This window comes from Puma concolor, chromosome E2, assembly GCF_028749965.1.
Source record: "Puma concolor isolate L17-30 chromosome E2, mPumCon1.1.hap2, whole genome shotgun sequence".
NCBI classification, from domain to species: Eukaryota; Metazoa; Chordata; class Mammalia; order Carnivora; family Felidae; genus Puma; species Puma concolor.
The window spans coordinates 57,006,685-57,029,876 of record NC_141681.1 but is presented as its reverse complement, the minus strand read 5'-3'; the positions used below and the strand labels follow the sequence as shown (position 1 = coordinate 57,029,876).

At 40.4% G+C, this 23,192-nt stretch overlaps 1 protein-coding gene across 4 annotated transcripts in view; it reads left to right on the top strand.

Annotated features, from left to right (window-relative positions):
* The window catches only part of LOC112850892 (zinc finger protein 677-like), a 92,074-nt gene that overhangs the window by 25,218 nt on the left and 43,664 nt on the right, over positions 1 to 23,192 (top strand). For 2 of the 4 annotated variants that reach the window (XM_086688400.1, XM_086688402.1), the window contains exons 4-5: positions 3,983 to 4,042; positions 6,173 to 6,222. In XM_086688400.1, the coding sequence (XP_086544526.1) occupies positions 3,983 to 4,042; positions 6,173 to 6,222 (110 nt within the window). Of the gene's footprint in view, positions 1 to 3,982; positions 4,043 to 4,712; positions 4,811 to 6,172; positions 6,223 to 11,004; positions 12,654 to 23,192 lie in introns of those variants that run through there. The other 2 variants (XM_086688401.1, XM_086688403.1) reach the window with 2 other exon arrangements.

Genomic DNA, 23,192 nt, shown 5'->3' with positions numbered 1-23,192 from the left:
TAGATGCACTGAATATTGCATGTTTTATAGTAGACTCAGAAGTTACTTTTATAAGATGAGAGGTCTTAACAAATGTAATTAGTGTGGCAAGGCTTTTAGCAGGGATTTACACCTTTGACTTCATGAGAAAATTCATACTGGAGAAAAGCCATACAAATGTATTGAATGTGGCAAGGCTTTTAGACAATGGTCTGACCTCAGGATTCACCAAAGAATTCGTCCTGGAGAGAAACCTTACAAATGCCATGAGTGTGGCAAAGCCTTTACTCGAGGCTCACCCCTCACCAGTCATCAGATAATCCATACTGGAGAGAGCCTTATAAATGTACTGAATGTGGCAAGGCTTTTAGGTATTGCCTTAAACTCAATGTTCACCAAATCATTCATATTTACAAATGCAACAAATGTGGCAATGTTTTAAATTAGTACTCTTCACTGGATATGAGTAAATATCCTGGAGAGAAACCACACAGATGTAATGTGTGTGACAAGGATTTTACCCAAAGAGCAAAAGTTCGGGAACATACTAGAGCATATACCTTATAAATGCAATGAGTGTGGCAAAGCTCTTAGCTTGAGTTCCAAGTATTTTGCAACAAGAGTCCATGTTGAAGGGAAACCATGTAAATGTTTGTGGCAGAGCCATTTTCCATGCCTTACAATGAGATTAGAATATATACCTTTGAGACAAACCACACAAAACTAATGTGCATGCTAAGTCTTTTGCCTCAAGGTCAAAACTGTGGAACGTCAGAGGATTTATATTGGAGAGCCACCTTACAAATGTAAAGAATATCATAAAATTTCAATAAATTGTCATGCCTTTAGAGAAATGAGAGAATTTATTCAGGGGAAACTATACCAAATATGCTGAATGTGGAAATACCTTTGAAAAACCGTGTGTCCTTAGGATTTGACAACAAATTTGTACTGGTGAGAATCCTTGCAAATCCTTACAACTTTGGTAAATATTTTGACCAATTCACAGAACAGACCACATATTAGAAAATCCAGGAATAACTGGATCCAGCTGGAATAACTAAGTCTGTAGGTCTCAGTGATTAATGTGAAATGTTACACACTGCAGAATAATTATGTCACAAAATGTTAAAACATGTATATCACGGGAACAAGGACGTGTGGAAGTAGCTCATGATTTTCTGTGTATAAGATATTTGAGTTTTCTTGAAAAGGCTACATTACTATTTATGAATTTCACCCTCAAGTTTGAAATCTGTTGATCTTAAGCCTTCCTTACAGGCCTTTCCTGACGGTCTCTGAGGAGCAGTCATAAGATGAAGGGGCCTACTTCCTTGGGTGTGACCCATTCATATCCATGTTCCCTAAACTACAAGGACATGGAGTTGTCAGATTCAATTTTGTGTGAATGTGCATTGGGGAGGGGCAGAGAATAATGCAAAACCACCATAGAAGTCATCCTGCTTGTTATGTTCAAGGCATTCTTCTCTAGATGGACGCTTCTTTAGATGAGTTACAGGGACTGACCTTTTCATGAGATGATGGTGATAGTTTGTTTGCTAGGGACGGATTATGTGGTAGAAACAACACAGGGGAAGATAGTAATAGCTGTGCTATACTATCAATGACAAACTGATGGATCATTAATGCCATTTCCCATTTCTTGGAAAATGAAGAGAGCAGTTATCTGAGAGGGCAGTTGAATCAAAAGAATCAGAACAGTATGTGCATGATTCATACTTAACCCCTGCCATTACATTTTGCTACTGTTTACTTTGGAATGTATCACAAGTCTCATGTTTTCATTAATGAAGTTTAAATAATTTTTCTCCATAACCCTGAAGGAGTCATGTTCTTTTTCCAACATAGTTTTATCCCATCTCTATAGAGTACTTTGTAACACATAGTAACAAGGTGCCATTAGCTCTCAAGGTTGAAAGAATCTATAATAATTTCCTTCCATGATGGAATTAAAGAATGGACAGTTTGAAGATTATATACTTAACACTTTGCATTTGAGTTGTTCTCTCCACACTGTGCCCCAGGATATTTATGTGGCTATAATAAAAAGTGCCACAGCAGTGCAAGTTCAAGACTCTGATTCCCTAAAACATGCCCCCCAGTCAAGAATCTGCACCATATGATTCTCTTCCTTCATGTGTTTTGTGCCCAAATAAAACCCATGGTTTCTAACATGGTTTAAATAAAGTGAAAATAGGAACATAGTACACATGAAAAATTCAGAAATAAAATTTCAGAAATAAGGCTAAAAATAATCGTTTTTAGCTTGGAGCACTAAAGAAGTAATTTAGAATGAACAGTATACAATGGGAGCATTTGTTTCATAGTTAAACTAGAAATTTCACATATTCATTGCCTAACACATTTTTTGTTAACTTCCACTTGTGGCCGTCCACTGGAACAGATGGAACCCTAACCAAAGTTGGGTTTGGATATCGAGACTGGTGGTGCCATGCACTAAAAGTGTGATGAGAATACATACTGTAATTAAGATCACTAGGGAGAGCACAGACTTCCAAGCTGGTCAAAAAAAAAAAAAAAAAAAAAATGGCTTGAGGGAACAGGAAATGGTGAGTGGTTTGGTGTGTTTTGGGTGGTGACTGGGTGGAGCTGGGGGGAGGATGCCTTCTGTGGTTTGAACTTCCGGCTGATACCAAAGGAAGCACCAGGCTTTTCTCTCAGCTTGGGCAGGTGGGCAGAACAGATGTGGTGGTGAGGCTTAAAAGGTGTCAGTCATCAGCCACCAAAAAATGGATACTCTTTAGTAATACACTGAATATGTAGTCTTGAAACTCCTGATTTCTTGGTTGGGAAAGACAAACTTTTCTTCATGCTAATTTGTTACATTCCTTTTCCTTCTGTACACCTAGATTCCATTGTATGATGTGCTTGTTGATATGCTTATAGAATACTATTTAGATAAATTGCCTTAAGATATTTTTATGCTAGCTTAATGAAGATGTTTGGAAATGTTTATTAGATCATAAATGTTACTAAACAATTTTATTAGAACAATTTGCCAGAGGATTTTAAAATGTGAATTTCAAAGTATGGTCTTGAACAATTCATTCCATGGCTCATTTTCCAACTGTAGTAAAACTTCTTTTTTTTATACAATTTTCCCTTGCCATTATCTTTTCTTTCCACACGTTGTGACCCAGATTGTATGTTTCATTTACATTTTTTTCCCAGTTTACACCAAGGGATACATAAGTCAGTGGGTTGTTGGGAGACTCTTGTGACGTGAAAAATGCATATGAGATGGTGACATGTACAAAGTAGGTGCCAAATCTGAAGAGTTCCTTCAGGTCTTGAGTGAAATAATTTGAAACGTCTTAACTGTAGTAGTTGGCTGTGGTCTGGTGCTTGGAAACCAAGTGTGTGGAGGTTAACGAGCACACAGTGAAGTAAATGAAAAAGTAAATAAAAAATGAAAAATGATGAATAAGATAGAGTCCCCGCGATTCCAACCCCGGTGTCTGACAAGGAGATGATGGCCTCAGTTGCCTGGAGGCCATTCTGCCATTTCCCAGTGACTGATTCTTGTCTTCAGAGCCACAGGTCCTTGCACTGGAATGTGGGCTCATATTTCTTTTACTTTTTCTTTTCTAAGCAATCATACATGGATTGTTTTTAAGTAGGTTTCATGCCCAGCTCAGAGCCCAATGGACGGCTTCAACTCCTGACCTTGAAATCAAGACCTGAGCTGAGGTCAAAAGTCAGACACCTAACCAACTGAGCCACCCAGGCACCCCGGTATTGTACTTTTAATTTCAGGTTCAAGGTGTAAATTGCTAGTATATAGAAATGCAGTGGATTTTTGCATGCTTCTGTGTTCTGGCACTTTGTAAATTTTCGTTCTTCTAGAAATTTTTGTACATTCCTTTGTATTTTCTATACATACCACTTCAAAAATATTCCTGTTGATGCTGTGACAAATTACCACAGCCTGAATGACTTTAACAAATTTATTCTCTTACAGTTCTGGAGGCGAAATGTGTAAAATGGATCCATAGCGCCGTGCTCCGTCTGGATATGCCAGGTCAGATTTTGTTTCCTTACCTTCCCATGTCTGAAGGCCACTTATATCCTCTGCCTCATGGTGGTCCCCTTCCTCCCTCTTTGAAGCCAGCAGGATAGCATCTTCAAACGTGTTTACCTCTGTCATCACTTCACCAACCTTTACATAAGTAACTCTACCTGCATCCTTCTTGTAAGTCCCTCGGGACCATATCGCATTTACCAGATCATCCAGGATAATCGCCCACCTCATGATCTTCACCAGAGCACATCTGCAGACTCCCTTACGACATTTACAGTAACACTCCCACGTGATAGGCACGAGGACATGGCCATCCTTTGGGATGGGCGTGTTATCCAGCCTACCACACCATGATGGCTTCTGCAAGTAGCTACACTATTTTATCTTGCTTTTCTCTCGTTATCACTTTTGTTTACTCCTCTTCTGTCACTGACTAGAACTTCTGATAACATGTCAAATATCAGTGTGGAGAGTGGACCTCCTTGCCTTGTTTCCAGTCTCTGAAGAAAAGCATCCAGTCTTTCACCATTAGGGATGAAGCTTGCTGTAAGTTTTTTGCAGGTGTTCTTTACTGAGTGTAGGAAATTTCCCTCTGTTCCTAGTTTTCTGAAAGTTTAGATCATAAATAGGTGTTGAATTTTGTCAAATGCTCCTCTGTATCAATTGACAGGATCCTGTGATTTTTCCTGTCCAGCCTGTTAATATAATGGCTCATACTGCTGGAATTTGAAACTGCTTTCTGTCCCCCAAATAAACCCATTTGGTCATGGTGTACAATTCTTTCTGTGTATTGCTGACTTCCACTGTTAATAGTTTGCTAAGAATTTTTGCACCTTCATTTGGGATTTCTTTGGTAGTTATCTCCCCCTGCCCCCTTAATGTTTTTGTGTAGTTTTGGTATTACGCTAATACCGGCCTCATACGGTTAGTTGGGTAATGTATTCACTCTTCTACTTTCTGAGAGAAATTGTGTAGAATTCCTGTTAATTCTTTGTAGGTTTGATAGAATTGTCTAGTATTGGTGTTGTGACTTTGTTGTACTAATATTTGTTAAGTAGAGTCCTAGATGTCAGATGGTGAGCCACGGTTCAACAAGAGATTGTAAGGGAAAGTGAAGTAGAGAAGTTAATTACTCACAGATCGTGGGGGAGCTATTCTGCACACCCATGGGGGTCGTGTGAGGAAATTAAGACAGAGTGCAGGCAGATATCTTAGGGCAGGACCAAGGGTGAATGCCTTTATTAGGGTCCCTCAATGGAATGCCTTGGGGTTCTGGGCTAAGGCCACAATGGTCAATTCAAACCAAACAGAGTAGGGTTTCAGTAAGCTTTTGGAGGTGTGGGGGGGTTATTATCAAAAGGGGACAAGGGGAAGACCCTGGGAGATGGGGAAGAATGCTTATCATAGGGAAGATTGGGAAAGTCCTATCAGGAAATCACGTTTGCTTCTGTCTCCATGGGCTCTTATCTAGGGTATGTGTTCAAGGGAAGGGCTGGTTATCATTTCGAGGTCCCTACAGTCCAGTCCACCAGGCTACACAGAATGGATGCTGAGGAACACTCAACACTCACTCTGTGCCTGCAGGTTTCTTTTTCGGGAGGGAATTTTCAGATTGCAGACTTACTCTGCAGTTCAAAGGATTCCTACCATTCCTTTCACATGGGTGATTTGTGGTAAGGTGTACGTTTAGAGGAATTGGTCCATTTCACCTAAGTTTTCAAGTATATGTGTGTTTTGTATTAGTCCCTTACTATCTTTTTGATGTTTGCAGGTTCTGGAGTAATATTCCCTGTTTAATTTGTTATGAGTCATTTATATTTTCTCTTATATTTTTTAGTAGTTTTGCTAGTGAGTCATGAACTTGATTTTTTTCAGTGAGCCAGCTCTTTGTTTTATTTTCTCTATTGTTTCCTATGTTCAGTTTTACTTATTTTTGTTCTTGCCTTTATTTCCTTCTTTCTGCTTCATTTGTGTTTCTTTTTTTCCCTTCTGATTTCTTGCTGCGATTTAGATTGTTCCTGGATATTTTCCCTCTTTTCTAGTATAAGCATTGAGCATCAATGTCCCTCTTAGTACTGCTTCAGTTGAATCTCACAGATAATGACATGTTGTATTTTCATTTTCATGCAGCCGTATATTTCCCTCAAGTCTTCCTCTTCTTCCTGTGGATTATTTGGAAGGTATGTTGTTTAATTTCCAAGTGTTTGGAGATTTTCCTTTTAACTTTATGTTTTTGTAGTTGGATTCCATTGTGGGTGGTGAACACCCTCTAGGATTCTATTCTTTTGAATTTGTTGAAGGGTGCCTTAGGACCCAGCAAAAGAACTGTCCTGACATATGTTCTTGAGGAGAAAAAAAATGTGTAATCTCCTGTGTTTGGGTGGTGTTATAAAATGTTGATGAGATCATGTGACTTGATGGTGTTGTAGTGTTCATCAGTGTCCTGCTGACTTTGTCATTATTCTATCAATTATTGAGAGAAGTCTCGAGCTGTAATTGTCAATTTGTCTGTTTCTCCTTTCAGTTCTATCATTTGATGGTTAATATATTTTGCAGCTATTCTTTGGTGGATATACACTCAGCATTGCAAAGTCACCTTGTTTGACCCGTCAATTATGCAATTTCCCCCTCTATCCTCAGTAATATTATTTTCTCTGAAATTTATTCTATCTGGTATTAATATAGACATTCCTGCTTTCTTTTATTGAGGTTTACATGGTATAAGTTATACTATTCTGTAGACATTGGGGCTCAGATAGCTCTTTCATGTATGAAACTGTACTGTGCATTGTGGGATATTTAGCAGCATCGCTGGCCTGTACCCACTAGATACCAGTAGAACCACCGCAGTGATGACATTAAAAATGTCCCCAGAACTTTGCAAATGCTCCCGAGATGGGGGATGGTTATCCCCCCTGTATATCAATTCCACCAATATAGCGATCAGGAAAGCAAAAGATACTACCATGCCACTTTGTTCTCAGCTGCATTTAACACAGTATTCCAAGAAAGACCTGATGTCAGAAGTGAATGACCTGATTTGCAAGTAGGATTTAAGGACGTAACTGTGCCTCATCTCTAGCGGGTAAAATTGACCATTAATAAATCCGTTGAGGTCAAGCGCAAGTTAAAATTCATAATCATGGCAAAGTCTACATGAAAGACATGGCCCTAATTAATGCCCTATGAAGTTACCTGCCGTTGACTACAGTAGGTCCTGTAGGATTGCTTCTCTTGGACAGCATGGCTTAGTGAACGGAAAGCACAGGTGTGGCTCTATTAGAGGGGCCCGAGAGGCTCAATGACCCTGAAATAAGTACAAAGAGCATGGCATGTCTAGCTAAATATGGTGGGTGTAGCTAATAGATGTAGCTGTTTGGTATCACATAAAGTGCTATTTAAAAATATTGTGCTGTCCACGATGCACCGAGTTTGCACCAGAAGGAAACTGTGATCATGCAATAATGTTTGGTGATATACATTATGATGGCAGGGAGGTCACTGGGGAAAACGGCTGGTTGTGCAAGGAAGACAGGGTTTCTGACACTTTAGCAGATGTAACTACATGAAGTCAAGAACGGTGAAACACAAAGGACTGGAAAGCTATTCTCAGGGGAAAAGTAGGAACCTAAGAAAAGATCCTTCCTCATTCCTGCCCCTCCCTGTTTGCTGTGGACCAGAGACTTCTGGGTCCCTCCTTTCCTTTTCTTTTCTGAATGGGAGGGTTTATTTAGTTTTTTTCTGTTCCACCATAATGTGTTAGGAGTGAGGACTCCACGTCAGGCTCTCAACCAAGAGGAATCTCACGAGACTGTTGCAAGACCCTCCCATGTGACTGTAGTCATGTTTGGGTAGAAATTTTTTCTTTCGGTACAAACCTAAGTGTATTTTGTGTGAAATACAAAGAAAGGATAAAGGATTCCTGATAGAAGTTGTACTATCATACCTTGTAATATTTCCAATTAATTATCACCCTCTTGTGAGATTATATGTCTCTGCTCTTTGATATCAAGCTTGGCCACATGACTTAAGCAACCCTTCTTCTTTTTGAGGGGACTACACGTCCTTCCCAATTTATAGCCACCTTGACTAATGCAGTGTGAGTAGAATGGCATATTTTAAGTGTAAACAGAAGCTTTCAAAGCTTTGTTTGCTCCTTCTCTTCTCTCTGGCGCAAGAATAGTTATAACCACATAGATTGAAGTTCTGTCCTGAATCCCAGACTCAAATGACAGAACCAAGCAAGAGGTGACTAATGATAGAAGTGATATGAGGAAGAAATAAATGTTTGTTCTGATGAACCCAAGAGAATTCAGGGATATTTGCTACCATAGAAAACCCTTCTAGAAAGCTGACTGGTACTTTGTGACCTTTTCTTTTCTCCTTACCCATCTTAACTACCCAAAGTCATTGTCTCCAGTAATTGTACCACCTTTGAAATCACATTTTTGGTTATTCCCTTCCTATGTTACTACCCTCATATCTGCCATTTTATATTCTCTACTTCCATTAAAATATCCATTTATTTTTAATTTTATTGTTTTAATTGTGTAAGTTTATTTCGTGAGAGAGCTCATGCACGCGTGGGGTAGGGGCAGAGACAGAGAGAGGGAGAGAGAAATTTAAGGGAGCTCCGTGCTCTGTTCAACCGACTCTGCCACCCAGGTGCCCCCATTTATTTTAATGCATCTAGAAATATATTGCCCTTTACAATCTAACTACCCTCAGTGGACTATGTGTTCTCAGTTACAACATTTTCAACTGGTTTATCACAATCAAATATTTATAAATAACCTCAAGAACCTTGCCTTCTTCACTGTCCTGCTTCACCTAAGTAAGCCTCAGAACTGCATGAGCTCACTTAGAAGGAGGTTCTCACTCCTTGGCAAACACCCAAAGCAAACAAACAAACAAAAAGGAAGAGTCTTTGGCTTAGGTGTTCTGTGGCTAGCCCTTTTCCAAGGACGTGGTCTTCAGTTTCTCCCGCTGTGGTGGCAAATTATGAATGTTCTGCTTTCATTTTCATTCACTTCAGGCTACATTCTCATTTCTTTCTCTACGTCTTCTTTGTCCCAGGGTTAGTCACAAGCAGGTCATTGTTTTCCAAGTATTTGTGGATTTTCCAGAGGCTTTTCTATTAGTGATTTCTATCATAATTCCATGATGGTCATACACATATTTTGTGTGATGTGAATTCTTTTAAAATTTAGCGAGGCTAGTTTGATGGGCCAGAATATGGTTTCTCTTGGTAAAGTACTGTGTGCACTTTTAAAGATTGTGTTTAATTCCCTGGTTAGGTGGAGCGTTCTTATGAATGAAAAAAATCAGTATTTCTCCTGTGTAGGGAAAAAATCTGTTTTTTTCCCCTACTGTGTGCTTCTATTCTGTCTCCCTCACTACTCACACAGGAGACTTCACTTCTGACACTTCTGGTCACAAATACGTGGAGGGTTTCCCCCACCAATAAGCAGTCTCCGACACCAGCTGGTTTCCTACCATTCACCTCAACTGTGACACCCTCTCCCTGGATGCCCCTCCACACACTCCAGCCGCCAGGCAAGTCCAGGCTGACGCACGTGCTTCTGCAAACTGGTCTAGATCAGAGGTGCCAACAACCCCCTCATTGTCTTTGACTAGCCTGCTAGAGCCCCTCACAGAACTCGGTGAAACACATTTACCAGTTTATTACAGGCTATGATACAGGATACGGATGGACAGTCAGATGAAGAGACACACGGGATGAGGTCTGGGAAGGTCCTCAGTGCAGAAGCTTCTGTCCCCATGGAGTTGGGGTGTGTCACTACTGGAGTGGCGGTGTTCGCCAGCCTGAAATCTCTCTGAATCTCCAGCCATTGGGCTTTTGAGGAGACTTCCTCATATATGCATGACCAGTCATTAACTCCATTTCCAGCCCCTGTCCTCTCTCTGGAGGATGAGGGGATAAGGCTCAAAATCACCATCCTTCCGGTGAGCAGCCCCACCCAAAGAGCCCACACAGGAGAGGCCTCATTATAACAAAAGTTGCTGCTGTTACCCTCGTCACTTAGGAAATACAAGGACATTAGGAGTGCTGTGCAGGAGCCAGGGGCAGAGAACAATACATAATTTTTCTTTTATCTCACAGCTCTGTAAATGTCAATTGGGGCAGTTTCCTTGATAGTCATGTTACAGTCGCCGAGGTACTGATTTTGTCTACTTGTTCTATTATGGAGAGAAGGGACATGGAGATCTCTGACTGTCATTGTTGATAGGTCTGTCATTGCGTTCCTGTCCGTTTTCTCAGGGGTTGTGAAGTTCTGTTGCCAGTGTATGGTTTAGGTTTCTCATGTCATTCTGGGGAATGTATCCCTTTATGATTATGAAATAGATTTCATTATCCCTGGTCATAGAATTTGCTCTTTAATTAACTTTGATCTGATATAGCTACTCTATTTTAATAATATTAATAGCATTTATGTTTATCTTTTTTCCATGACTTTACATTGTGTCTTTAATTTGTGACGTGATTCTCCTAGGGAAAGATTGCTGTCTCTTTTTTAAAAATCCAGTTGACAGGAGTGCCTGGTTGGTTCACATGGTTAGGTGTAAGACTCTTGATTTCAGCTCAGGTGCTCTCACGGTTCCTGAGATCAAGCCCGTTGCTGGGCTCTGTACTGACAGTACAGAGCCTGCTTGAGATTCTTTCTCTCCTTCTCTTCTCTCTCTCGGAATAAATAAAACTAAAAAAAAAAAAAAATCGTTGACAATTTTTCCTTTTCAATGGGGTTTTTAGACTGTTTCCTTTTACAGATATTACTATATAGATTTAAATTATCTTGCTATTGCTTTTAGATCTCCTTTGCTCTGTTCCCTCTTTTTCTGCCTTTGAAGTAACTCAATTTTTACAGAAGATTTGTTTTAAATCGTTTTTATTCTTTTTCGGATTACTGGTATTACCTATAACTATCCTTTATGTGTTTTAGGGGTTATCCTATACAGCTTACTACACGTGAGTTTATACTTCTTCATGTAGAGCACCCGACACTTCCTTTCCACATGGACTTCCATTTCTCTGCTTCTGCGCTGTGCTACCATTAGTATGGGTTTCTTTTACATATGCTATACACATATGTACTAGAGTGTTAGTTTATTAAACAGTCCACCATATTTTAAGGAGGCTAAAAAATAGGAAAGGTATTGTTTATTTATCCATAGAGTTACTACTTCTAGTGCTCTTAATTCCTTTGTGTAGATCAGGAGTCTGCCACCTACAGAACATGAGCCAAATACAGCCTAACATTTGTTTTTAAGTACAGTGTAACTGGAATGCAGCCACATTCATATTAGGTACTTTTGACCCAGTAAGGACATACTGGAAGAGTGGTAACAGAATCAGTATGACCTACAAAGAATAAAATATTTACTGTATGTTCCTTGCATAAAAGTTTGCCGACCTCACACATAGAGTCACATTATCATTACATCTGAGTTAGTATAAAATTTGGGATATGAAACTTATGAAAAGTCAACTTTGTATAAATACTAGGCACAAGATGGAAGCACAAGTCTCACATGGAAGCATAAGACTAGGAATAATTGGAGGTTAGTAGATCTTGTACTAATGAGGAAACATGAAATACGTGATTTTGTTACTATTCAATTTTTAAGTACAATATCTTACATGTTAAAAATTTGTTTGTTGACGTTGACATTGAAGATATAACTGAGGCGTAAAAGACCCAGCAAATTTTACTTGATTCACATTCTTAAGTAGCAGTATACCCCTGGCTGGCTACAGGGGTAGACAAGACGAAAAGTATATATCTTAGCAAGTCCTGGGATCAAATCCCTCAGACAGTTTTGACAAATGGTATTTACTGTCTTTCCTTTAAGTCCTTACCCCACCCCACTGCTATGTTCTCTCGGTAGGGGTAAGGCTGCCATAAAGAAGTAGGTCCATGCATTCCCCAAAAAGGTCATGGTTTTGGATCTATTACATACAATCTGAAGCACTCTGGGCAGTTTTCCTATTAAAATTTTAAAAATTCTAACTGCAAGGATTCCCAAAATTTAAATGCCTGCAGTGGAAACTTAGTTTCACATTTCTCTAAGCCACACAACAGTTGTGGATATTCCCAATCCACTGTAAATATGTTCCCATTCTGGCAATTTTCTGCTTGTTTCCTCCACCCACTTGCCCTTCCTCATTGGTATTTGCATGATACGCTTTCAGTGGTTCTGCTCAAAGATGACCCATCATGTGGGCATTGCCTGAAAACATTGTTTAAATTAGGAAACCCTGTGATCTATCATTGTATATGAACATGTTTATGGTACTTACCAGTATCATATTTTATCCTTACAGACCTAACCTTATAGAATATAAGCTACTTGAAGGCAGGGAATTTTGTGTCCTGCTAATATCAGTGATTAGAATAGTTCCTGACTGGTAGAATGATCGAATGCCTTTTATCTGTACAAAGCAGAAAGTTACTGTAGTGCATAAAAGCTACGAGACTAATAGGTCACATGCTCAAGTAAACATGTAATTCCATTTGTGACACCAAATTCTTTACTCCTGTAACTTTGTACCCTAGTGTTCTGAACATTCCTTATAAATTCTCAAGCTGTATTTTGTTTGGTTCATCGTGTGAGTTTTAGGCAGCACGTGCCAAACAGCTCTAACCCATCTGTGAAGGATGATGCCTTTTGTTTTTTTTTTTTTTTTAATTTTTTTTTCAACGTTTATTTTTTTTGGGACAGAGAGAGACAGAGCATGAACGGGGGAGGGGCAGAAAGAGAGGGAGACACAGAATCGGAAACAGGCTCCAGGCTCTGAGCCATCAGCCCAGAGCCTGACGCGGGGCTCGAACTCACGGACCGCGAGATCGTGACCTGGCTGAAGTCGGACGCTTAACCGACTGCACCACCCAGGCGCCCCAGGATGATGCCTTTTGTAGATCTTCTCAGCTACAAAATGTTAAATTCAAGATTCCCTCTCACTTGCTCCATTCTACTCTCAATACAAATATTAATCTTATTGGTCAGGTCGGACAGTTCTTATTTGTGAGTGACAGACCTCCTGGAAATCAGTGGCTGAAACAACTAGGTGGTCTATCATTCTCACATAACAGGAAGCCCAGAGATGCAGGTTGGGATGGGACGGGTTCCTTGGGCAGTCTTCTGCCTGCTCCACCTCCCTTAGCACTCAGCACTCTCTCTCTTCTTACTGCAGGATGGCCACTGTATGACCAAGAAGAATGAATAGTGAGGGGCAAAGGCCTTTTCGTTATTAGGTTTTGTCTTATTTACACGGAAGTAATCCAAGAGGGTTCTTCCTAATTAGCTACACATTTTAAAAGTGCAATTTTGATGAAGATATTGGGGGGGGGCGGTTTGGTTGCTCAGTCAATTGACTGTCACGACTCTTGATTTTGGCTCAGGCCATGATCCCTGGGTTGTGGGATTGAGCCCCAGGTCAGTTCTACACTGAACATGGAGCCTACTTAAGATTCTATCCCTCTCCCTCTGGCCCTGTCCCTTACTTGTGTGCACCCTTTCTAAAATTAATTAATTAAAATAAGTATATTGAGGAATTTTCAAATTTCACATTACCACCACCTCAACAACAGAAGGTAAAAGAAAACAATGCTGAAGAAAACATTTCATAGACCAAATTTAAAAATACCCTTTATTAATATTAACTGACAAGGTAGTCAAGGATAACTTTGAGGTGAGACAGATTTTTCGGTGGACTTTGTTCTTTATCCTGAATGTATAATATTGCATGCAACCCATGACCAGTCTGATATGTGTTCAAAATGAGTCAAAAATTATTAATCCTTAGTGTTTTCTAACTTAGAGATTTATTTCCTATGAAATTTATTGCTTTCATTTTAAGTTAATTTTATTTATCTGAATCAACACATAATTTGCCATGTTTCAATACAGATGTTCTGATTCTAATACCTTTTTTTAAAGTTTTTAAGAGTTTGTTCGTTTATTTTTTCACACTCAGTGTGGACCCCAGCGGGGGGCTTGATCCCATGAACCATGAGGTCATGACCTCAGCAAAATGAAGAGTTGGATGCTTAACTGACTGAGCCACCCAGGCACTCTCTGATTCTAGTATCTTGGTAGAAAAATGGAATGAGTGATTTTGAGATTCCATTCATTCCATTCTCCCTTAAAGTGAAAGCTCTATAAAAGGCTTGTCGTTGGGAAATATTCTATCACTTCTGAATGTGTTTTAGTAATAGACTAGAACTTAATAGAAAAAGAATTGGGACATCATCTAAAAATATCTTAGGTAGTTGATCTAAACAGTAATTCACAACCAGTTTCCACAATCATACTGTGCAGTGGGGGCTATTTGTGCATCAGGAACAAAAGGAAGCATGAGGAAGATTGTGGTCTTTCCCAACCAAGTCAGTCAGGAGTAAACATTCAGTCTTATATTAAAGAGTCTGGCTCTACTTTTGATGCCTGACTAATGATACTTGTGAAGCATCTTTACAACCTCTTACCATTCTGCCCATCTGGGCAGGAAAAGCTAATAATGAAGCCCGAGAGGCCCTTCCCTTGGCAGGAGTCATAAGTTCACAGTGTCAGTGAGTACCATCACCCCGCCCCACACAGGATGCACCATAACAAAAGTAGTCCCCATTCCCTGCTTTCTCTAACCATTTTCAGAACTTGAGAAGCCTACCCTGGTCTCCTGAGAAAGCATCATTATGTGATAAACATTCTCCTTACACTTCAGCGCGTGCAGTCATCATTCTTGACATCTGACATCCTGTTCCAGTGCAGTGAGCACAAATGCAAATGATCATAAATGTTTTAGAGGGTAAATATGAGATTTCTAGTTATCAAAATTCCCATTGTGTATATTCATTCTTTTTTTTTTTTTTTAATTAAATTATTTATTTTTGAGAGAGAGACAGAGCATAAGCAGGGAAGGGGCAGAGAGAGAGGGAGACATGGAATCTGAAGCAGGCCCCAGGCTCTCAGCTGTCAGCACGGAGCCCGATGTGGGGCTCGAACTCACAGACCGTGAGATCTTGACCTGAGCTGAAGTCGGACGCTCAGCCAATTGAACCACCCAGGCTCCCCGTGTATGTTCATTCTTGAGAGTAAACTCATGAAGACTTATCTTTTCAAATTATTCCCTGAGCACTCCAGTGAAAATGTAGTTTGCGTTATCTTTATGCTTCTGAAATTTTCTTTTAGTTCCTAATTCTTTTCATATGCCTACTACTTTTCTGTTGTCATTTAATGTAACGGTGCAACACATGGGTCTCATTGCCGCACAAAAGGCATGCCAAAATATGATCATATGGTGTATATTTATGAATGGCGAGGCAGGTTGTAGAGGGTGAGAGTTTGAAATTGCATTATTATGGTATTTTCATTATAGCCAGAAAAATAATCTGGGATATACTGTGGAGTGCGTGACTCTCAAACACATTCAGGTTATGAATATGTATTTCCAAAATTGTAGGTTTGAATCTAACATGGAAGAAAATTGTTATGGATGACATTCAACCTGGAGAGTCCAAGAATATATTACTAGTATCATTATGAAATGCCCCAGTGAGCTGGGATGCACCTGGGCTAGTAAAAGGCAGATGGGGGAGCCTGGGTGGCTCAGTAGTTTAAGTGTCCAACATCGGCTCAGATCATGATCTCATGGTTCGTGGGTTTGAGCCCTGCGTTGGGCTTTGTGCTGACAGCTAGAGTCTGGAGCCTATTTCAGATTCTGTGTCTCCCTCTCTCTCTGCCCCTTCCCCACTCACACTCCCTCTCTCCCTCTCAAAAAATAAACATTAAAAAAAAAAAAGGCACATGATTCATTTAGGGTTACACAAAAGCTTACATTTCACTTACTTAGATAAGAGAAACTGGGTATCCTAAATAAAATGATATAAATATGCAATTTCTGTGGCCAAATTTGAAAACTTCACAAGTATAATACTGTTGGGTTTATTTTTTTTTGCTTTTGTTTTTGAGAGCACAGGTAGGTGAGAGGGGCAGAGAGAGACAGAATTTTAAACAGGCTCCACACTCTGTGGAGGACCTAACACAAAGATTGATCCCACGACCCTGAGCCAAAATTGAGTTGGAATCTCAACATACTGAGCCACCCAGGCACCCCTACTTTGGTTCTTTGTTCTGTTTTGTTGTTTTTTTAATCTGTAATTTCTGTCAAATTGGTTTCTATACAGTACCCAGTGCTCATCCCAACAGGTGCCCTCCTCCTCAATGTCCATCACGCATCCTCCCCTCCCTCCCACTCCCCATCAACCTGAGGGTTTATTCTCAGTATTTAAGAGTCTCTTATAGTTTGTTTCTTCCCTCTCTGTGACTTTCTTTTTCCCCTTCCCCTCCCCCCTGGTCTTCTGGTAAGTTTCTCAGGCTCCATATATTAGTGAAAACATATGTTATCTATCTTTCTCTGCCTGACTTATTTCACTTAGCATAATACTCTCCAGTTCCATCCACGTTGCTACAAATGGCCAGATTTCATCCTTTCTCTTTGCCAAGTAGGATCCATTGTATATGTAAACCACATCTTCTTTATCCGTTCATCAGTTGATGGACATTTAGGCTCTTTCCATAATTTGGCTATTGTTGAAAGTGCTGCTATAAACATTGGGGTACAAGTGCACCTATGCATCAGCACTCCTGTATCCCTTGGGTAAATTCCTAGGAGTGCTATTGCTGGGTCATAGGGTAGATCTATTTTTAATTTTTTGAGGAACTTCCACACTGTTTTCCAGAGCGGCTGCACCAGTTTGCATTTCCACCAACAGTGCAAGAGGGTTCCCATTTCTCCACATCCTCTCCAGCATCCATAGTCTCCTGATTTGTTCATTTTAGCAACTCTTACTGGTGTGAGGTCGTATCTCATTGTGGTTTTGATTTGTATTTCCCTGATGAGGAGTGACGTTGAGCATCTTTTCATGTGCCTCTTGGCCATCTGGATGTCTCCTTTAGAGAAGTGTCTATTCATGTCTTCTGCCCATTTCTTCACTGGATTATTTGTTTTTCGGGTGTGGAGTTTGGTGAGTTCTTTAAAGGTTTTGGATACTAGCCCTTTGTCCAATATGTCATTTGCAAATGTCTTTTCCCATTCCATTGGTTGCCTTTTAGTTTTGTGATTGTTTCCTTTGCAGTGCAGAAGCTTTTTATCTTGATGAGGTCCCAGTACTTCATTTTTGCTTTTAATTCCCTTGCCTTTGGAAATGTGTCAAGTAAGAAATTGCTGCAGCTGAGGTCAGAGATGTTTTTTTCCTGCTTTCTCCTCTAGGGTTTTGATGGTTTCCTATCTCACATTCAGGTCCTTTTTCCATTCTGAGTTTCTTTTTGTGTATGGTGTAAGAAAGTGGTCTAGTTTCATTCTGCATGTTGGTGTCCAGTTCTCCCAGCACCATTTGTTAAAGAGACTGTCTTTTTTCCATTGGATATTGTTTCCTGCTTTGTCAAAGATTAGTTGGCCATCTGTTTGTGGGCCTAATTCTGGGGTTTCTATTCTATTCCATTGGTCTATGTGTCTGTTTTTGTGTCAATACCATGCTGTCTTGATGATTATAGCTTTGTAGTAGAGGCTAAAGTCTGGGATTGTGATGCCTCCCGCTTTGGTCTTCTTCTTCAATATTACTTTGGCTATTTGGGGTCTTTGTGGTTCCATTCAAATTTTAGGATAGCTTGTTCTAGCTTCAAGAAGAATCCTGGTGCAATTTTGATTGGGATTGCGTTGAATGTGTAGATTGCTTTGGGTAGTATTGACATTTTAACAATATTTATTCTTCCAATCCATCAGCACAGAATGTTTTTCCATTTCTTTATCCCTTCTTCAATTTCCTTCATCAGCTTTCTATAGTTTTCAGCATACAGATCTTTTCCATCTTTGATTAGGTTTATTCCTAGGTATTTATGATTCTTCGTGCAGTTGTGAATGAGATACATTTCTTTATTTGTCTTTCAGTTGCTTCATTGTTAGTGTATAAAAATGTAGGTGATTTCTGTACATTAATTTTGTATCCTGAGACTTTGCTGAATTCTTGTATCTGTTCTAGCAGACTTTTGGTGGAGTCTATCAGGTTTTCCATGTGTAGTATCATGTCATCTTCAAAAAGTGAAAGCTTGACTTCATCTCTGCCAATTTTGATTTCATTTGATTTCATTTATGCCTTTTATTTCATTATGTTGTCTGATTGCTGATGCTAGAACTTCCAACAGTATGTTAAACAATAGTGGTGAGAGTGGACATCCCTATCATGTTCCTGATCTCAAGGGGAACGCTCTCAGTTTTTCCCTGTTGAAGATGATATTAGCTGTGGGCTTTTCATAAATGGCTTTTATGATGTTTAAGTATGTTCCTTCTATCCCGACTTTCTCGAGGGTTTTTATTAAGAAAGGATGCTGAATTTTGTTAAATGCTTTTTTTCTGCATTGATTGACAGGATCATGTGGTTCTTATCTTTTATTAATGTGATGTATCACATGGACTGAGGTGAGAATATTGAACCAGCCCTGCAGCATAGGAATGAATCCCACTTGGTCATGGTGAATAATTCTTTTTATATGCTGTTGAATTTGATTTGCTAGTATCTTATTGAGAATTTTTACATCCATATTCATCAGGGATATTGGCCTGTAGTTCTCTTTTTTTGCTAGGTCTCTGTCTGCTTTGGGAATCAAAGTAATACTGGCTTCATAGAGTGAGTCTGGGAGTTTTCCTTCACTTTATATTTTTTGGAACAGCTTGAGAAGGATAGGTATTATCTCTGCTTTAAATTTCTGGGAGAATGCCCCAGGGAAGCCATCTGGTCCTGGACTCTTATTTGTTGGGAGATTTTTGATAACTGATTCAATTTCTTAACTGGTTATGGCTCTGTTCAAATTTTCTATTTCTTCCTGTTTGAGTTTTTGAAGTGTGTGGCTCTTAGGAATCTGTCCATTTCTTCCAGGTTGTCCAGTTTGTTGGCATATAATTTTTCATAGTATTCCCTGATAATTGCTTGTCTTTCTGAGGGATTGGTTGTAATACTTCCATTTTCATTCATGATTTTATCTATTTGGGTCCTCTCTCTCTTCTTTTTGAGAAGCCTGGCTAGAGGTTTATCAATTTTGTTTATTTTTTCAAAGCACCAACTCTTGGTTTCATTGATCTGCTCTACTGTTTTTTTTAGATTCTATATTGTTTATTTCTGCTCTGATCTTTATTATTTCTCTTCTTCTGCTGGTTTTGGGGTGTCTTTGCTGTTCTGTTTCTAGTTCCTTTAGGTGTGCTGTTAGGTTTTGTATTTGGGATTTTTCTTGTTTCTTGAGATAGGCCTGGATTGCAATGTATTTTCCCCTCAGGACTGCCTTCGCTGCATCCCAAAGCGTTTGGATTGTTGTATTTTCATTTTCATTTGTTTCCATATGTTTTCAAATATCTTCTCTAATTGCCTGGTTGACCCATTCATTCTTTAGTAGGGTGTTCTTTAATCTCCATGTTTTTGGAGGTTTTCCAGACTTTTTCCTGTGGTTGATTTAAAGTTTCATAGCATTGTGGTCTGAAAGTGTGCATGGTATGATCTCAATTCTTTTATACTTATTAAAGGCTGTTTTGTGATCCAGTATGTGATCTATCTTCGAGAATGTTCCATGTGCACTCAGGAAGAAAGTATATTCTGTTGCTTTGGGATGCAGAGTTCTAAATATATTTGTCAGTTCCATCTGGTCCAATATATCATTCAAAGCACTTGTTTCTTTATTGATTCTCTGTCTAGATGATCTATCCATTACTGTAAGTGGAGTATTAAAGTCTCCTGCAGTTACCACATTCTTATCAATAAGGTTGCTTATGTTTGTGATTAATTGTTTTGTATATTTGGATGCTCCTGAATTCGGTGCATAGACATTTATAATTGTTAGCTCATTCTGATGGATAGACCCTGTAGTTATATAATGCCCTTCTCCATCTCTTGTTACAGCCTTTAATTTAAAGTCTAGTTTGTCTGATATAAGTATGGCTACTCCAGCTTTCTTTTGACTTCCAGTAGCATGATAGATAGTTCTCCATCCCCTCCCTTTCATTCTGTAGGTGTCCTCAGGTCTAAAATGAGTCTCTTGTAGACAGCAAATAGATGGGTCTTGTTTTTTTTTATCCATTCTGATACCCTGCGTCTTTTGATTAGAGCATTTAGTCCATTTACATTCCATGTTATTATTGAAAGATACGGGCTTAGTCATTGTGATGTCTGTAGGTTTCATGCTTGCAGCGGTGTCTCTGGTACTTTGTGGTCCTTGCAACATTTCACTCACAGAATCCCCCTTAGGATCTCTTGTAGGGCTGGTTTATTGGTGATGAATTCCTTCAGTTTTTGTTTGTTTGAGAAAACCTTTATATCTCCTTCTATTCTAAATGACAGACTTACTGAGTAAAGGATTCTTGGCTGCAAATGTTTCCTGTTCATCACATTGAAGATTTCCTGCCATTCCTTTCTGGCCTGCCAAGTTTCAGTAGATAGGTCTGCTACTACCCTTATGTGTCTGCCTTTGTATGTTAAGGCCCGTTTATCCCTAGCTGCTTTCAGAATTCTGTTTTTCCTTGTATTTTGCCAGTTTCACTATGATATGTCCTGCAGAAGATCGATTCAAGTTACATCTGAAGGGAGTTCTCTGTGCCTCTTGGATTTCAATGCCTGTTTCCTTCCCCAAATCGGGGAAGTTCTCAGCTATGATTTGTTCAAGTACCCCTTCAGCCCCTTTCTCTTCTTCTTCTGGAATTCCTATGATACAGTTATTGTTCTGTTTGATTGCATCACTTAGTTCTCTAATTCTCGCCTCATAGTCCTGGATTTTTTCTCTCTCCTTTTCTCAGCTTCCTCTTTTTTCATAATTTTATCTTCTAATTCACCTATTCTCCCCCCTTCCCTTCAATCTGCACTGTGGCCACCTCCATTTTATTTTGCACCTCATTTATAGCATTTTTTTATTCATCATGACTATTTTTTAGTCCCTTGATCTCTGTAGCAATAGATTCTCTGCTGTCCTCTATTATTTTTTTCAAGCCCAGCAGTTAATTTTATGACTATTATTCTAAATTCTTGTTCAGTTATATTTCTTAAATCATTTTTGATCAATTCATTAGCTGGCACTACTTCCTGGAATATCTTTTTAAAATTCTCCCGTTTTGTCATTCTGGCTAGTTTTCTGTCCCTTATGCATTTAAAAATTTTTTTTTTCAACGTTTATTTATTTTTGGGACAGAGAGAGACAGAGCATGAACGGGGGAGGGGCAGAGAGAGAGGGAGACACAGAATGGGAAACAGGCTCCAGGCTCTGAGCCATCAGCCCAGAGCCTGACGCGGGGCTCGAACTCACGGACCGCGAGATCGTGACCTGGCTGAAGTCGGACGCTTAACCGACTGCGCCACCCAGGCGCCCCAGTCCCTTATGCATTTTAAAAGCTTGGTGTGTGCTCTGCACCTATGAGCACTGCTGTATTAAAGTAGGGTCCTACACTGCCCAGGGCCTGGCCCTTCAGGCGGTGTTTTTTTCAGAGGTTGTTACTTGCTGTCTGTTGTGACTTTGGTTATTTTATTGCCCTACTCCTAGAGATATTTTGGACCCTCCACCAGTTGTGCTTTGATTTGTTCCTGAGAGTAGCCCTGTAAAGGAAAACAGATAGACAAACAGGAGACAAAAACATACAAAGACACAAACAAAAAGCACAAACAAAAAACTAAAGACTAAAACCAAAAAACCCCAAAACACCGACTACAAGTAAAGAAGACGGTGGAGGCGGTGCTGATGGAAGAGCACATACAAAGAGAGAAATGACAGGGGGAAGGGGGAGAAAAAATAAACATTGACTAGGCAGAGAGACTAAAAGGCTTAATCATGAGAGAAAGGAAAATAAAGGAGGGGTGGCAAACGAAACGAAGATAAAGTTACTCACAGAAACTATTTGGCTTGATTATTCCAGAGAAGGAGAAAGGAGTGTAAAGAAGGTGTAGAACATGTATCAAGACAATGGATTAAATATGTCTGTTTAGACAAACCAATAACCAGAGTAACCAGCCTAGGGGAGGGAAGAGATAAGGAGGAAAATGGTTGGGGGGGTGGGGAGGGGAGAATATTTCTATATATCCAGAATTGACCTAGAGGAATACAGGCAATGCTACAGCGCTTGTCAGGAGGAGCTGTCCACAGGGCCTGTGCCACTCTGGTGGATATGCAGTTACCCAGTGAGAAGGGGCGTGGTTTGGTGTAGTCTGGACCCACCTCCCCTGTGGGCGGGGGAGTGATCCCTGAGGCCCCGTCTTGGTGGTGGTGGTGGCAGTGGGGAGGAATGGTGATCCCCCAGTCTCTTCCTCAGGGAGCCAGACCCAGTGGACTCTGTTTGAGTCGTCCTCACTGTGCCCCGGGCGCAGATGGGGTGGTCCTTCTCACTCCGCCAACTCCCCTGACCCTGCGCTTGGCTAGGATTCAAAGTCCTGCTGTGTGTGTGCTCTGGCACTGGGGAAGCGCCTCTCAGTGCGCAGGGTATGTGGTTCCATCTGGCTTTGTCTGTGACGCTGCACTTCCGGGAGGACCACCTTCTCCACCTGCGGACTGAGCCGCTGCCCTCGCTACCCGCGCTGTGGCAGACGCAGGCAGACTTTGTCTCTTCTCACAGCACTCCAGGGAGATGGCTGCCTTTTCCTACTGCAGACTGTACCCTCGGCCCAGCCACTGAGCCCCAGGGGTGGCAGACGCAGGCAGGCTTTGTACTATCCCGCAGCCCTCCAGGGAGGGAACCACTTTCTCCAACTGGGGACTGAGCCCATGACCTACCACCGCACCCGGGCCTGGCTCCCCTCCTCCTCAGGTGCATGAATAGGGAGCCGGCCCTAGTCAGTAGAAAGCCCCACAGTTAGAGATCGGGTCCCAATTAGTCTCAGTCCAAGGTCTTTCTCCTGTCCAGATATGGACCTACACTTCATTAGCCGCGCGCTCTCTTCCCTTTGTCTCTCGCAGAAGGCGGTCCTTCCCCTCTATGCCCACGTGGCCTTTTTTTAATCTCCCCCAGTTCACAGTCATTCACTTTTTTCCAGTTTTCCCATTTTCTTCCTAGTAAATTCAGTCTCTTTTCCTCCCAGGCTCTAGTGTTCAAAGTCCTTTGACTTCTGCACTT